The sequence below is a fragment of the Rhinolophus ferrumequinum genome, chromosome 20 (genome assembly GCF_004115265.2).
Source record: "Rhinolophus ferrumequinum isolate MPI-CBG mRhiFer1 chromosome 20, mRhiFer1_v1.p, whole genome shotgun sequence".
In the NCBI taxonomy this organism is placed as follows: domain Eukaryota; kingdom Metazoa; phylum Chordata; class Mammalia; order Chiroptera; family Rhinolophidae; genus Rhinolophus; species Rhinolophus ferrumequinum.
This window is the reverse complement of record NC_046303.1, coordinates 17,549,459-17,567,532: the sequence shown is the minus strand read 5'-3', so window position 1 is coordinate 17,567,532 and position 18,074 is coordinate 17,549,459. Positions and strand designations below refer to the sequence as shown.

The 18,074-nt window shown below is 34.5% G+C and overlaps 1 protein-coding gene across 2 annotated transcripts in view; it reads right to left on the bottom strand.

The window, feature by feature from the left end:
- Nucleotides 1-18,074, bottom strand: part of HYCC1 (hyccin PI4KA lipid kinase complex subunit 1) — a 65,125-nt gene that overhangs the window by 5,230 nt on the left and 41,821 nt on the right. For both annotated transcript variants that reach the window (XM_033088480.1, XM_033088481.1), the window contains exons 8-10: nt 14,790-14,906; nt 11,593-11,680; nt 10,939-11,098 (exon numbers count right to left, since the gene is read on the bottom strand). In XM_033088480.1, the coding sequence (XP_032944371.1) occupies nt 10,939-11,098; nt 11,593-11,680; nt 14,790-14,906 (365 nt within the window). The remainder of the gene's footprint in view (nt 1-10,938; nt 11,099-11,592; nt 11,681-14,789; nt 14,907-18,074) is intronic.

The window sequence follows — 18,074 nt, the reverse complement described above, 5'->3', positions numbered from 1 at the left end:
CAAAGTGAGGGCAAGTAAAATGTTAGTGAGGTAAATGCCAGCGGCTACTGCAACTGAGAGTAAAATCACCATGGCACTGTTGGGTGACAACCAAGACTTGTCCATTTACAACTGTAGAACAGTTTCACAGATCTATTAAAGAAAGGGAGCATCAGTACACAAAAATGATAAACTATGGAAATTATCCAGACATAACAAAGTCAATGAATATCAAGACTTACCAAAATTGTAAAAGATAAGCATAGGTGGTCTAACAGAATAGGAAATACTACTACTTACATTGAGTGGCACTAAATAGCTCTTTTAAAAAGTGTTCACATATATTATTCAGTTATATTCTCTGAAGTAGACAATTTGACTCCTATGTATAGACAAGGAAACTGAAGTTCAGAAAGAGCTACACACTATTCAGTGGGGCGCTAAACAGCAAAATCTTTTGACTTCAAATGTCCATACTGTAAGTTCTAACTCCTCAATTCATTAAAAACAGTTTGAGTTAAATGTCTCTGACATACTTCAATTAGGTTTAACTAATTTGCTTAGATTCGTGGTCACTTCACAGAAAGCAAATAATTTACTTTGGCTGAACAGAGAGCAAGAGCAAATAAAAGTCTCTAAGAAAACCTAAAAAGGTCATAACTCTCAAGGTTAGTTTTCCTTTAATTGCATTGATTTTTTAAAAGATATTAATGAAAATTATTAATTTTAAATGGTGAAAATTTAGAATTCTGCAAAAAAAAGCCTAGAAACTGACAAGAAGAATAACATAAAGCAGCACTAATCACATTTATCGGGATAGTGGGAAAGATCTGTAGCCCAAGACGCAATGATATTAAATTTTTTGAAACATGAAACTAAGTGCTAAGTAGAAAAATGAGATCATGTGTTTTTCCACAAACACAAATCGTTGACTAATTAACATATGTATGTTACTCAAAAATGGTAAAAATGGCAATTTTTTAACTCCTGATTAAAATAAATTCATAAAAAGAAAAGCATGAAATTGTGTACAGAGCTAGAAAGAACAGAAATAAAATTCTCAGGAAAATTACAGAATAAACATAATTATGTAACTCAAACAAACATTTGTTACATGATCTTTTACTTCATTATGTCTCCAACTTCTTCCCCTATGTAACTCCATGGCCCAGACCTGCTATTCACACATTCTTATTGGTCTTACTGTTCCCTACACCTGGAATGCTCTTTCCCATACAGCTACATGGCTCATCTCTTCACTTCCTTCAGGTTTTTTCTCAAAAACTTTTTTCTCAGTGAAGCTCTCCCTCATTATCCCTCAAAATCCCCATATTTCATATACCCTTTTCCCTACTTTGTTTCTTCTTCGTACTACTTAATCACTCTCTAACCTACAATTACTTATTTATCTTGTAGATCAGATGTAAGTTCCATGAGGGCAGGGATTTGTGTTGGTCACTGCTGGAAAAGAGCTTGCATTTGATAGGCACCCAACAAATATTTGTTTGATGAACGGAACCGATTTCCTATTATGAGGTGAAATTATTATTAGAACAAATAAAGGTGAAAAAACATGCAGAAGACATTAAAAAGACAGGCTAGGAAAATGTTACTTGAATTTATAAAAGGGAAAAAAATACACAGCTTATGCTAATAATAATTACTGAATGGCAGAGAAAAGCGAAGGCTGTTTCTTTTGGAAAAATGAAGTAGCTAACTCTAAATGAAGCCTTATTAAAATGCTTAGTAATGTCAAAAAGATTTTTTTAAATCTACAATTCTTATTATGTTACCCGTAGGGTAACATACCTAGCTAAGAAGAGGAAGTTAATCCTTTGAGAAAATTGTAGAGGAGACGTTTTAAGGAAATATAAATGCATAAGAAAACAGAATCTGTTTAAAAGCTCAGAACTTAAAACTCTATGAAAACGTGTCATGTCAGAATTCTTCCATACCTATATAAACAATACTTACATTTGACTTTAAATAATTCGAAAAGTTCAATAAAGTCCAAAGAGAAACTTCTCAGAGAATATTTTATTTGTATAAGCTCTATAAATAGGTAAACTTCTCTCCATGTATAGAAATGAGGAGAGTTAAAAGATACTTTTAATAGACATTTCCAAATTGCTTATCAAAGGCACTCAAATCATTTCACCCTACAAAATTTCTCCTGGTTTCAAGGGAAAAAAAGTGAAACAAATTGCAAATATCATTAAAACTGATCATGATTTCTCCCACATATAATTTTATAATCACAAATATCTACTCCATTATGTCACTCATGAAACTCTCTATCCCAACTTTACTTTTTATATTTTCAAGGCTGCCCTTTTTACTAAAAGTGGCAATTCAAATTAAGGAACAATTTATTTATTCATAGAATTTATATAGCTCTGTACTCAGACTGCTTGATGAGTCTCAAGGAGTCTGGTTATGACCCAAGACACTTACAAATTTATTTGTAAAAACAATAAAATAAGCTGAAGCTTTAAAAAAAAGTAATCCACATCTTAAATGTCTGCATCATACAATTTTGACATTAACTATTAAAAGTATTTTAGAGTAAACCCCAAAGAAATTCATATACATTTCTTTACAATTTAAAAGATATAAATATTTTAAATGTCACAAAATACCTGAACAACTTCATACCTTTTAATCTAGTCAGTTTATGTTTAAAATTTATTCTATTCAATGGAAGAAAAAAATGCTATCTATACTCATTAAGTTATTCATTGCAGTGTTATCTATAATAGCAAAAATTTAGAAACAAATAATTTAATGTATTAAGGAAATGGTTAAATAAATGATGGAATATCAACTCAATGTGGTATTATGTAGCCATTAAAATAATTGGACACACTAGAACTTGGGAAAATGTTTGACAATGTTAACTGAGCAAAAGCAAAATATAAAAAAAAAAATTTTTTTAAATTTCAATTTAAACAGAGCATAACTATGAAAAATACATACACATATGGAAAAAATTGTAACTCTTTAAGTACTGGGATTATAAGAGAATACCCTCTATTCAGTTTACTATCATGTTGTTGTACTGTTTTTCAATATAATGGAAAAGAAGGAACAAATTCCTCAGTCTATGTCGTATACTTCTTTATCATTCATTTACTCATTCATGCATTCAATGACTATTTATTGAGCACCTACTATGTGCCAGACATTGTTTTAGGCTCTGCGGATACAACGGTCAACCAGACAAAGATCCTGCCCTCACAGAGTTTATACTGTAGAATGGGAATTAAGTAAACATGGGAGTCTTAGATAGTGGAAAATGCAATGAAGAAAATAAAAATGATAGAAGACAGTAAGCAGGGTGGTAAGGGAGAAAGCCTACTTTAGATGGGTGGTCTTGGAAGATCTCTTTGAGGTCTGAGCTGAGACTTGAAGGCTGAAACATCACTGGCTACAAAACGATGTGGAGGAAGAGTTCACGCTGGCACTTTTCATCATTTAAATCTCAGCTCAAATACCCCAAATTGCTAGTACAAAGCCCCCTCTGCAGAAATGGCTTAGTATGTTGAAGGGTTAGAAGGAAGGGTGAGAGTGGTCTTTAAAGGAGGTCAAGGCGGTAGGTAGGCAAGCGGTCTTATCACTAGGGCCACCTATGCCACAGTGTGGAGCTTAGATTTCGTTCTGATTGCAATGGGCAGCCATCGGCAAGTACACAGATAAACTATTTGCGTACTTGCATAGCAGTTTTTATCAATAGAAGTCATATTTGCATAACAGCGTAACAAAAAATATCCAGCATGAAGTCTTTCCTGGGTTAGAAAGAGTAACACTGTAACAATTCATAGCCTGGGCCAGTTATTTGCAAGTCAGATTAGAGGAAAGCAAAGCTGCCACAGAAACAAAATAAGGTCTTGAAAGTTAATGGACTATACACTCTGAGCAAGGACATAAACAAAGACTAAGAAATCTGGCTCCTGAAGCCATAGGTAGATCTTCCAGATGAGAAAAGAACAGCCTGGGGCACACAGAAAAATGCAGTCTGGACAAGACGATTTATTTATACCAGTTAGGAACTATTACCAATTTCCTTAAGTAAAGAACAATCAAGTCTAGCTTTTGTTGTATATTAGTAAATGATACAATTCTCCTTTGAGGTGGATTCAGTCACTCCCAATAACTCCCTTTGTCATCTTTATTAAGCCTCAAGCTAAAAAAATTCCTTCAAGAATTGCAACATATGGATGCTGCTGGACCAGGTGTATCCTTCCTGTTGATTAAAGACCCTCAGGATCAGACAGAACAAACACAGGTAAGCAACATTTATTACAAAACTATCTATAAAAGCTTATTTCCTCCTGTGTGCAATGTGCAACAAATGCTCCTAAAAAGAGGCATTAGAGGGACTCAGTAGGATTCAATGACAAGTAACAATAAATAATAATTTCATTAACTACAGCAAGAATTATGTAAGTCCTTCTTAGGAAAAAATGTAGAACACAATGATCGACAAGTGTTTTTGCCTCGTAAGACCAGTAATTCTGAAATATCTTACTTCTCTATATAGAAAATTATTTTACCTAGAAATAGACTAAGACTTTTTTGTTTTCTTCTAAATTTGGCTAAGCCAGGATTCTGAGACCACTCTCTTTCCTCTTTAAACCTCGTGTTCATATGTGTCAACTATACCAACATGATATTTTAGCTCTTTGGTTAATATGTCCTTTTTCTTTGAGTCATCTAATATTTCCTATTATTTTACCTAGTCCTCCATGAGTATAAAGAATCCCAGTTAAAATTCATGCAATACTAACTTTGGCCAGAAGGAAATGTTTATTTTTGGTCTAAATGTTTTATCATCTATATCGGGAAAGGAAAATTCATTCCACAAATCGCATTTTAGAATCTGAAAATAATGGAGCTTCTCAAAATAATACTAAAAACATTTAAACCTTTTTATAAAACTGCTAAGTAGTTTTTTTAAATTCCTTTAGTAAGTATAGATAACTTAAAATAAAAATATAAGCATTATACATTTCTAATTGCAGATATAAAATACTAATAGCCAATTCTTTAAAATTTGCTACCTTTGGGTTTAAAATGATCATTTCTGCATTTTTCAAAATGCATTTATAACTGATAATAACTTTGTTTCAACTAAATGCTCTTCTCATAGTCATAAAATCAGGTTCACAAAATAAATGTTTAAACAAAATAAATGTTAAAACATTGTAAAAAATCCTGACTGTAATGGTGATGTAAATGTCAGATAATAAAGTACTGTACTGCAGGGTTACAGAAATTACAAAAAAAAATCATTAAACTGATTGTTACTATTTATAACATATGCATATTTTTGTGTTTGATACTACACTCAATCTAAACATGTTTATTTCTAATTGACAAAATCCAAACTATAAGTTTGGAAAACTTACCATTGTATGAAAGGACTAATCAATCACAGGACCATCTGAATAACAAGCTAACTAATAAAAACTTATCAAGAACATAATTATTATATAGCTAATAAAGTAAATTAAACAGTTCTTAATTAACAATCAGCCTTTACGTAGTGATTTAAAGCATACCAAATGCTTTTCACTCACTTGTCTCATTATCTTACAAATGCACAAGTGGAAGGAATGGTGGGCAGTAATACAGAATTGGGATTTTACTAGATAAGCCTTTTTATTAGATAACTAGTTGGCAAAAATTATAAGCACACATTATTTGCAACCATAACTTATATTAGGGAACTTTTATAGAATGAAGGAGTGGTATTTCAACAACCATTTTAAAAGAAATTATCTATACTTGTTCCAACTACAGATAAATTTTTAAAAAGTGGAAGAGTGAGTCATGGTGGTGGTAGTCGTGGGGAAACAGACAAAAAAATAGCAACTAAATGCTCTGGAAGAGGAGAGGGAATGGAAAAAGTACATGAAAATAAGTAAGTATAGAGCCTATGAAAGAATCTTGAAATGGTAAGAATCACACATAGATTTAACAGGGCTCTTATAACTGACAAGGCAGATAATGAAGATAGCTTTAGAAGTAACATTTAAGAATGACTATAGATTTGAAGCATAATTGTAAAGAAATACTTTCTATTTTCCTTTTAGCTATTGTGGATTTTTTAAGGAAATAAATATTTAAGAAAATAAAATTGCATTTCTATTATTTATTTAAAAAACCAGATTATTTCACTGTTTTATCTTATTTTTCTTATTATAATTTTCATTTTGATTCTTGTTATGTTTATAATCTACTCATTCTTCTCTTACCTTTTATAATGGTTTTTAATGTTTATTCTATTATTATCCTTCTCTGATTGCATTTTACTTTCAAATTATGAATTCTAAATGGACCTCAAACTGTAGGTTGCTTGAAAATCTAGGTTTAAAAAATACATACTAAGTGAAACACAATATGATTAAAAGAATTAACAATATATAAATAAAGCTATTAATTCTGAAATTATGACCCTTAAAAGCAGCAATTCTACATTGTAATTTTACTTTCTAAACATGTATTAACATAAAGTCATTAAAGTAAGTGAAAAGTGGGGGGAAATCAGGCAAACATATGAGTTGTCACGCATGTCTCTCCAAAATAATCCATCAGTTGAAACCAACCTTTAAAAATCACTATTTAATCGGTATGAGACTGTACTGTTTAGTCAAAATTAAAATTCCAAGGCCTTATAAATATATCTTTCTGATGTGAGATATTGACAGTGGTAGAAGATGTGGTGGTGCAGAGGGCAGGTGGGAACCCTCTACTTCCCACTCAGTTTTGCTATGAACCTAAAACTGCTCTGAAAAGAAATAATAAAGTCTATTAATTAGGGCCAAGCAAATAATAGAACTGGTCAAAATGTAATTCTAGAAATTTGGGTTGTTATTCAATAATAACAAGATCATAACAAGGGACGTATGTTCTGACATGTGTGGAAAAGTTAAGCTAAAGTAATTTTTTACCTTCCAAAAGAACAGTTTCCATTAAAATATAAGCTATCGATAATTCTTAACTTTAACAAAAGAATGGCAGATCTGTGAGGTTTCAGAGAATCCTGAAACACATTCTAGGTAGCTCAAAAAATTTTAATGTAAGTAATTAAAAATGTTCCAAATTAATTTTAAAAACAGTTTGGCTGTAAAGATAAAGAGATTTTTCTGTTACAAATAAAACAATAAATGTGATTAATTGCTCCAATTTAATGTATTTACTTGCATGTAATAATTTTTGGTGACTCATGTATGCAAACACACTAATATGTTCACATGGCTTAATTATCTATATTCCTTAATGATAAAGAAATATGGAAAGAAAAAAGTGAAAAATAGAAACGTTCTGCTTGGCTGCTCCCATGGGAAAACCTCATTTACTCTTCTCCCTTTTCTCCCCAGATAGGCTGGAAAAAGGAGAAAAAAGGAGAGAGGCAATAAATATGGAAGCAACCTAAATGTCTACTGATGGATACATAAAATGTGATATGTATACAATGGAATATTATTCAACCATTAAAAAGGAAATCCTATTTATTATTGCGACAACATAATTATGCTAAGTGAAATAAGTCAGACAGAGAAAGCAAATACCGCATGATCTCACTTATATATGGAATCTAAACAACAACAAAAAAAACCAAACCCACAGATACAGAGAACAGATTGGTGGTTGCCGGAGGGAAAGTTGGGGGCGGGGGGTGAGGACGAGGGACGGGATGAGCAAAAGTGATCAACAGGTATGAATTTCCAGTTATACAATAGGTAAGTCCTGGCGATGTAATATATATGTATAGCATGGTGACTATAGTTAATAAAATTGTATTTTATATAAGAAAGTTTCTAAAAGAGTAGATCTTAACGTTCTCATCACAAGAAAAAAAAACTGTCACTGTGTGGCAATGGATGTTAACTAGACTTCCTGTGGTGATCATTTCATAATATATACATATACTGAATCATTATGTTGTACACATGGAATCAATATAATTTTATATATCAATTATATCTCATTTAAATATATATATATATATATATGAAAAAAGAGGGGTAAAAAGGAAAGAAACGCAAGGAAACAAAAAAAAAATAAAATAAAATAAAAGGGCCAATTTCCTTTCTTCTTTCCTGCACTGGCAGAACAAAGAAAGAGGCAAAAGAAAAATAAAAAGAATATTCCTTAAAGGTCACGTTTCTTGTCCCTTCTCCTTCCCCAGCCCTCATCATCACTGGCTTAAAGTTGCATATTCCACATTTCGACTGAATGATGCAGTTCGGGGTCTGAGAAGAAATCCCTCCTCCTAGGAAGGTTGGTATGGTAAGGATGTGGTAGGGATATGGGTGCAATGGTAAACGAATTTAGTGTTCCATCCAATGAAGAAACTCTAAGTGTGTTTTCACACAGTCATAAAATAAACCTACAATCTATATTACTCTGTTTCAGAAACGTTATGGGATGAAAAGGCTTTTGTGGGTCACCCTGGAATCTACAAGCCCTTTAGCACTGTTTCTGCAAAAATTAGTGTACAAATAAATTAAATTTTGTTGTAATTCATATATACAATTTATATATTAATGTAAAATAATATAATTTACAGATAAATAAATTTAATTTAAAAATCAATTTATAACTTGAGCATTGTTTATATATTTAAGAACTACAGCAAAGATACTTATCTTCTTCACAAGAAGCCAGTGCCAGCTAAAGAGCCCAGAACAATAATAAGGTGTTCAAGTAGGAATCAGAACCACAAAGATGGAAAACAGAAAAGTGTTTAATGCAGCAGAACAGAGTAACAATGAAAAGTACAGCTCTCGGAAGGAAAGCTAAGACTACCCTAAAAAGGGAGAATGCAAACTACCTGTACAGGTAAATAAGGACCTTAACTAGGAATATTTTAGAGTCCATTGGATAAAGGGAATTCACATTACAGAAGAGTGCTAGACAAGACTAAGCCATATTCTGCATCTGCTCCAGGCACCTGACTTGTTTTTTATAGTTCATTCTCTTCTAAATCCTCATATGTGACTTTTTGTTATCACAAACAGGAGGTGCCCCGGTGTTAGAGTGGTGAAGGGGGAGTAAATGTAGGGGGATAGGTGATAAGGAAAGTTACTTTAATGAGTCTGTAGCCCTAAGACACAGTGCCAGCTGCTCAAGTGGTGGCCAAAATGTAATCTGGGAAACATGTAGGCATCTAACAGATACAATATACTTCAAGTAATCTTTTCTCTTGATAATTCATTCCTGCTACATTTCTGGAAAACACCTATTTTATTGCAGGGTACACCTCTTATTCTGTTAAACACATACATGGACACATATACACGCCTCTTTCTCACACACACATGCACAAATACAACTGAACTTCATTATTTCACATTTTTAACTGCAAGACCTATATTTGTCTCCCTAATTTCCAATACAACCACCTAAATAGCAAGAAAGGAAAGTGGGAAAGAGATTAAAATTCATTCTTGCATTTCCTGTAGTGGTAGTTTGAGAGACATTACGGCTACAATGACCCATATCATCTGGTTCATTGCCTCTGTGCCTATTTTCATTTATTAATACTAAACAAAAAAATGATCTCTAGTGTACCACCATATATAATTAAACGACTTTCTACCTGCAATCTAGTCCCAATCAGTAGCATAATTTTCACTAAAGAAACTGAAGTATCTGACTATGTTTTAAATAGTAGCATAATTTGCCTTGCTAATGGCAAATATTACCACTTCTTTTATGCTTTCCTAAAGGACTTTCAAGAATTGTCACACTACTTTAAAAAAGAAAAAGATTGAAAATGATCATTGATTAAGCTGGAAAATTCCATCATCTTTTTTTTCCCCTAGATTCCCTGAGAAGGAACAATGGCAAGTGTTATCATCAATTTTCTATTTCACCATGAATAATCTCATTCTTCTCACTTTTGCATTTCTCTATAGATACTATAGGGACAAATGGAACCAAATATGCCAAAAGGAGCTACCATTTTCATCACAGTTTATAGGAAGAAGAAAAGAGAGAATGGATTTACCCCTAGTATATATGTCAGCTTAGGGCAAAGATGTGGCTTTTTGCTTCCCATTCTATGGTTACCTTCTGACAAAGGTGATAGTAATCTTCTTCTTACACTGATTCTTACCACTACAATAACTTGTAGGTAGGAGGACAGTTATAAAAAGAATAAGAAATTAAATAGGAAGAGAAATAAGAAAGCATTGAGAAGGCCTGGTGAATAAAATTAACTTTCAGTAATAAAATGAAGTCAAGAAGAAATATTAAAACAAACAAACAATTACAACAATTATGTATAGGGCTAAGTGGGTACCAGACTAACCAGGGAGATCACTGCATAAATTATATAAATATCTAACCACTATACTGCACACCTGAAACTAATACAATACTGTCAACTGTAATATAATGTCAACTGTAACTAAAGAAAATATAAATAATTAAAAACAAACAAACAATCTTGGGAGACAATTAACTTCCAGAAAACAGAAATGCCGAAAGTTGCATCAATACTATGGCATTCTTTATAGGAAGTCCAGAAGAAAATGTTAAAATCTCTATTAGTTGTTCTACTTTAATATGCAAGTTTATTGCTAAAAAGTGAGTTGACAAATCAGAAACATTAAGGAATATTTGCAAATAGTTGTGAATAGAAACCCAAAAAGTATGAATAATTTTAAAATGCATTTTCCTACTCTCCTACTCTATTGAAATATAATTTAAAAGCCAACACAATGTTTAAATAAATTTTCATTCATATATGTAACATAAGGGGCTCTATTTTCCTTATTGCCTGTCACTCATAGATAATAAGTTAGAAGTTAAAGGTGAGCCAACAGTTCTTTCTTCCAGGCCAATATGATACTATTTACTAAAGCTAGACGTTATATAGCATGACAAGTACAAAGAAAAATGTGATAGAATCAACAATTTTCTAACGTGTAGTTTTTGGTTCCTTACCATGTCTTTTCCACCTATGACCTCTTATTGACATGCTGGTTACTGCATTTCTTGATATTCTAGAGGAAGTTGGTGTGATTTCAACTTGAATACACCTTGCACCCTCCTTACTAGATTTCATGGCAACATGAGGCAATGAAGCCTTTATTGCATTAGCAACCTAAGAAGGAAACATATAGTTTAAGATTGGTATTAACAAATGTATTATTATACCCTTAGATAAAGTGTTACATTTTAACTGGTTTTATAAAAGAATGCTTCCAAGGTATTTCATAAGATAATATATAAATACTCTAAGAGCTCAGAAGGAAACTTATAGTTAAAAATAATAAGTGATGAAATTAAAAATTTCAAAATATTAAATTATATTTCCAAATACCTAATGCTAATTAATAAATATAGCTCTAGCATGTTAAGAAGAACATTCTTACGAGCTAAAAGGACTATCAGCTATCTAAGAAATTAGCTTAATAAAAATTTCAAATTTTATTATATATACCTTTTCAAGTATCAAATTGTCCTAGTATAACAGGAGCATGAATCACTGAGTATTAATGACATATTAATGCATTATGAATGGCTACTTCTCAATTTATAGTTCGAAACTGAGACATTTTAAATTTTAAAATTTACATAAATAAGTGAGGCACCTACCAGCAATGGTTCGGGATATAATTCTAACTGGGCTCTGTATATAACATCATCCAATGCCTCTTGAGCTAGATCCCATTCTCCATTATAACTATAAAATTAAATCAAGAAAGTATAATTATTTTAAATTAATTCTATGTAATTGAACAAAATACAATGAGAAACTTTATTTTTACTGAGGAAAATAAGAGATCGTATTAGCATATTGCTTAGCATTCTACTGTCCTTAAAAACATATTTTTAAACCTTTGAATTTCTTTCAATTGTATCTGAAAGCCTATTAACAGCAAAGGAAATTTTATAGATGTACATTTCTTCTCTAAAGAACATTTCTATTTACAGAACATATACAAAAACGCTAGGCAATCTCAAAGCATTTTAAACTTTCAAAGCAAGTCAGAGCATCATACATTATATGCCTTAGAATAATGTTCAAAACACTTTATGGTCAAATTATTCTTTAACTCCCATGGTTTTTAATGAGACTCTACAACTACTGTGGCTTGCAATAGCCCAAGTAGTTACTTCCTTGCATTTTGATACTCATTTAGAAGTGTGTGTGATGTACGTAGCAAACATCAGAGATATATTGAGAAAAAAGTGTGTGTAATTTTCAAAGACATGACCAAACTTTTCCTAAAAATTGGCTAAATGATGAAAATGGACAGAGAAATAATGGCTTGGTCATCTGCTAATAAAATAAAGAAGTGTGAATTACATCAAGAGTGCAAAAGAGGCCTTAAAAATGGAAAGAACATTTCTCCTATCATGAAAACAAGATAAATCTGCAAAACTGTAATTTTTCATGAATCCAGCAAGAAGCTAAGGGCAACCACATAGCCTAAAACCTATGGGCAGACAGGTGCTGCTAAGGAGAGACAGGCCACAGTGCAAGTGAGTAATAAGAATTTGGCTCAACTTTTTAACAAATTGCTCAAATTGAAGTGTGAGCCAGCACAAGAGTACAGTACGCCTGGACGGAGATACAAGGGGAGCTCATCCCCACTCACCAGCACTTCTCCACACACCCCTCCTTTAGGCATTCACAAGAAGAACTGAGGGCAAGACGGGGGACCAGACCGCAGCCCTTGGTGGTGAGGCCTGAAGGACAAGAGGCCGGAGCAGGAAAGACATAAAGATGCAGCCAGACCCTTTTCTCACATGGAACAAACATTTTAAAGCCTTTGGGGAAAGAGCAGAAAATCCTTTCACTCCAATGACAAAGGCTGAAAACCGACTATGGATGTGAAGGAAAGAAAAAGGAAGAAAAAAAAAAAACCTCTACCAGTGGGAAAGGATCAAGAAATCATTCTATGCTGAGACTACCAGAGGTCTCTTATCAGTGGAGGAGGGATGGGACCACTGAGCAGTGAGGACCTCCTTTTCCCTGCCCCTCCAAAGACAGGGACCTAGGGTCTACTTAGAGGCTGGACCAGGATAGCAGAGAACAACCATTCTCCCCTCCCCCCAACCAGACTAGTACACATCTAGAAACAAACAATAGCGCTCTAGTGCTAGAGCAGGGCAAGAACATGGAGAAAGGCCCTCTCAGAGGAGCAGATGCAAAGGGAAAGCTGAAAGCTGAGGATGGAGCAAGAATAGTGAGAAAAACACTCCAGTAATCCACCTCCTCCCACCTTAAGTACCAGGTAACATGAGAAGAATTTGAAGTAGGTGGTGCCCTGAAGGTAACCATAGCAACAACAAAATCCAACCCCAGCTCACTCCTGCCTATAATAACTCCACTAGCAGTCTACAAGAAAAGAGGCATGCCCATTTCCAGGCTATAAATAATATTTACCTCACTATCTACTGTCCTACCCATGAACAAAATGAGGATCAATAAAATGTTACAAGGCACACAAAAAGCAAGAAGAAAACAGGCCTCTGTCAAGAGACAAAGAACAATAGAACCAAATTCAGAGATGACTCAGATGTTGCAGTTACCAAGGAAATTAAAATAACTACGATTAATATATTAAAGGCTCCAGTGGAAAACATGGGCAACATGTATGAACAGATAGAGATTTCAGCAGAGAGATGGGAACTATAAGAGTCACATGAAAAGGCTAGAAATAAAACACACTAATAGAAATGAAGAACCCCTTGGTAAGCACATTAGTAGACTCAACACAGTGAAGGAAAGAACCAATGAACATGAAGATAGATCAACAGAAATTACTCAATGTGAAACACAAAGCAAAAAAAGAGAAAATAAAATAGATCAGAGCATCCAAGACTGTGGGCTAGATAATAAATACTTTTTGCTTGTGGGCCATACAATTTTTATTGCAACTACTCAACTCTGTTACTATAGCACAAAAGCAGCCATAGACAATACATAAACAAATGAATGTGACTGTGTTTCAATAAGAATTTTTTAAAAACAGGCAGCAGGGTAGCCGGGTAGCTCAGTAGGTTAGAGTGCAGTACTCATAACACCAAGGTCGCCAGTTCAATTCCTACATGGGCCAGGGAGCTGCACCTTCCACAACTAGACTGAAAATGACAACTTGACTTGGAGCTGATGGGTCCTGGAAAAATGGGTCCTGGATGGGTCCTTTTTGTTTGTAAAAATTACAAACAAAAAAACAGGCAGCAGGTCAAATTTGGCCCAAAGATCATAAATTCTGTTTTCAGTTAAGTTTACAACCTACTAGGGAAAATTAAAGTAGCAAGTGAATATAATGCAAGATATAGTAAGATATGAGTAGTAAGAGAATTACAAAGTAAAAGATAGGGTTCAAAAAATAATATTAGTATCTGAGGCATTAAGACTGAGCATAAATATTAGAAATTAATAATAAATTATTTGCATTCAAAGAGGCTCTAAGATGTTCAAGAGTTAAGATTTCTGGAAATGGAAAAAGATATTCATGGGGGGAAGCTATTTAGAAATTACAGGGAAAAAAAAGAGTAATGAAGAAAGGAACTGTGAGTACATTTAGGTGCTGCTAATATTCATTCTGTCCTTGAATTAAAAAAAAAATAATGAAGTGTTTTACATGGATACAAATTCTTCAGAATATTAAAAGATATGTTTGAAATAATAAAAGTATTGTCAAGATCTTGATTGACACTCTTTCACAAAAATATGCTGATTATTTAGCTAGTGAGATTATAATACGGTAACAATAAAGTAACAGACTATAATTTTCCAAAGAGATCAAAGGTTTACTTTGTATATGAAATAAACTTACAAGGCAAAATAAATTCCTGTTAACATCTGCACCATGAACCCTGAAGAAACCGGTATCCTGCTACTTACGCCTTTGTATTTTCTTACATGTTGCCGGGGATATCCACAAACACAGATTCTAAAGAGATCAAAATAAATATTTTTGTAAAATTGGTAAAAATTTAGGTAATTTATTTTTTTTAACATTTATAAGCCAACAGTGTACTACGAATGCTCTCATTACAAACCTAATGGCTATGAATCAATCTTTCCAAAGAGAACATTTGTCTGTAACATTTTCCTGAGCAAGTTAGACTGGGAAAGAATGTATAAAGCTAGAGGTATGTCAACATATAGTAAGGGAACCAGATTCTCAGAATTGATTCACTCATTTTGATCAATTCAATTCTGAATAATTTCTGGTCATGGTAAAACCTATCACGAGGAATTCAGCACTATTTATCATAAATAGATCTGTGGTATGATCCTCTATTCTCTATTCCTGACAAAGTTCTTGACACAAACTGCAGGCTCCAAAAAAATCCTCTAACATTAGACTCAAACATCACGCAGTACACCTTAATAAACTTCAGATAGAGTGAAATTTTTAATGTTAAAAAACCATAAGAGGAGACGTCATCAAAATGGCGGCGTGAGGTGAGCCTCTGTAAAGCTCCCCTGGAATTTACAACTAATCGAACAACAATAACTCCACAAAGGACTCCCTGCACAGCGGACAGGCAAGACAAAGAGGCCCACTACTGAATTCACCTAAAGGTGGGCGAATCGCGCAAGCGGGGGAGGAGGGAAGGGAGAAGTGCGGAGACGGAGCCGCGCGGGCGCAGAACGAAGACCTAGCTCAGTGCTCCAAGCTCGCTGCATCCCGGAACTACCGCAGCTGCGGGAGAGGGAAGAACTCGGACTGCTAGGGCTCCACTTATGGCCCACAGGGCTGAGGGGGCAGCATATAACACGGCTGAACCCAACGCTCACGGCAGAGACCTCAGAGAAGGGACTAAGGAAAGAAGGCTGAAAACGGTGGTTTAAGCCCTCACTGCCGAGCAGAGAACAGAAGCCTTGGGCACTGAGACTAGCCGCCCCCTCCCTACCCTCCCAGAGCTCACCCTGCCCCCACCTGCCCGGTGCTATAAGCGGAACAGTAGCAGTGTCAGATCAAAAGAACAGAATATTTGCTGTTCTGAGAATTGTGGACGGCAGACACAGATTCGCAGCCCAACTAGTTCCAGCAAAGGGGAGGGAGCTGTGGAAGCAGGACCGGCTGTGGTGGTGGTCACTGCCATTGCTCTGGGCCACCTCTCACAACTCACCCTGCCCCTGGCCCCACCTATCTGGGTGGATCCCTGCAGGAGTAAACAGAACTGCTGAAACATACGGGCTTTGAATCTGGTGCAGGAAGAGCTTTGGAACTTCAAAGCTCTCTGCATACCCACACAGACACTGCGCCCTGTGACCCAGGAGAACTATTAACAGAGGAGAAGCTGGTCTCCCAGGGAATCCCCCCATTGTGTGAGAAGCTGGAATAGTGCAGAGAAAACATAGCACGACCGAGTGAGAGAGGGGGAAAAAGGCTGCAGTCGGAGAGAAAATAAAACATTCTACCAACACGTACTGGAAAACAAAAGAAAGACCTCTTCCTATCAACCTGTTGCAGAAGCCACTCCTGTAGATGTCTAGGATGAGAAATAATAAATCAGTAATTGCCATGAATAACCAAGGCAACAAGACAGCTCAGAAAGAAAGTGAAAAGTCTCCAGAAAAGGAACTTAAAGATATGGAAATATGTGACTTAAATGACAGAGAATTCAAGATTGCAGTTCTGAAAAAAATCAACGAGATGCAAGAAAACACAGGCAGTTTAATGAACTCAGAAACACAATCAAAGAACAACATGAGCATTTTACAAAAGAGATTGAAATTTTTAAAAAGAGCCAAATAGAATTTCTGGAGATTAAGAACTCAATAGAAGAAATTAAGAATGAAATAACCAGCTTAGGTAGTAGAGTTGACCAGATGGAGGAAAGAATCAGTGACATCGAAGATAGAAACCTGGAAATTACAGGGATGGAAGAAGAACGAGACTTAAGACTTAAAAGAAATGAAAGAACTCTACAAGAACTTTTTGACTCCATCAGAAAGAGCAATATAAGAATAATGGGCATACCAGAAGGAGAAGAAAGAGAGAAGGGAATAGAGAATATATTCAAACAAATTGTTGATAAGAACTTCCCAAACTTGTAGACAGAACTGGATCCTCGAATCCAAGAAGCAAATAGAACACCTAATTACCTCAATCCCAACAGGCCTTCTCCAAGGCACATTGTATTGAAGCTGTCTAAAATCAACGACAAAGAAAGAATCCACAAGGCAGCCAGGGAAAAGAAGACAGTAACCTACAAAGGAAAGCCCATTAGATTATCATCAGATTTTTCAGCAGAAACTCTACAAGCCAGGAAGAAGTGGAACCAAATATTCAAACTATTGAAAGAGAGAAATTATGAGCCAAGAATAATATATCCAGCAAAAATATCCTTTAGATATGAAGGAGGAATAAAGACCTTTCCAGACATACAGAAGCTGAGGGAATTTTGTAATACATGACCTGCACTACAAGAAATACTAAAGGAGGCTATTCGACCACCATCAACAGGGACAATTTGTGGCAACCAAAACATAAAAAGGGGGAGAGTAAAGGCCTGAACCGGAATATGGGAATGGAGAAAGTAAGCGTGCTGAAGAAAATGGAATACTCTATATATCAAACTTTCTTTTACATAAACTTAAGGGTAACCACTCAAAAAAAATCCAGAACTGAAATATATACTGTAATAAAAGAAGAAACAGAGGGAAACATTATAGAATGTTTCCACCACACAGAAATAATAGACAACAACAAAAAGGCAAAGAAACAATGGAGACACAGCCTTACCAGAAAACTAAAGATAGAATGACAGGAAATCCTCACATATCAATAATCACCATAAATGTAAATGGACTGAACTCACCAATAAAAAGGCACAGAGCAGCAGACTGGATCAAAAAACTAAACCCAACCATATGCTGTCTCCAAGAGACACATCTCAGCTACAAGGATAAGCATAGACTCAATATGAAAGGGTGGAAATTGACACTCCAAGCAAATGGTACCCAGAGAAAATCAGGTGTAGCCATAATGATATCAGATGAAACAGACTTCAGGGTGAAAAAGATAACAAGAGACAAAGATGGACATTTCATAATGGTAAAGGGGACTATACAACAAGAAGACATAACAGTCATCAATATTTAT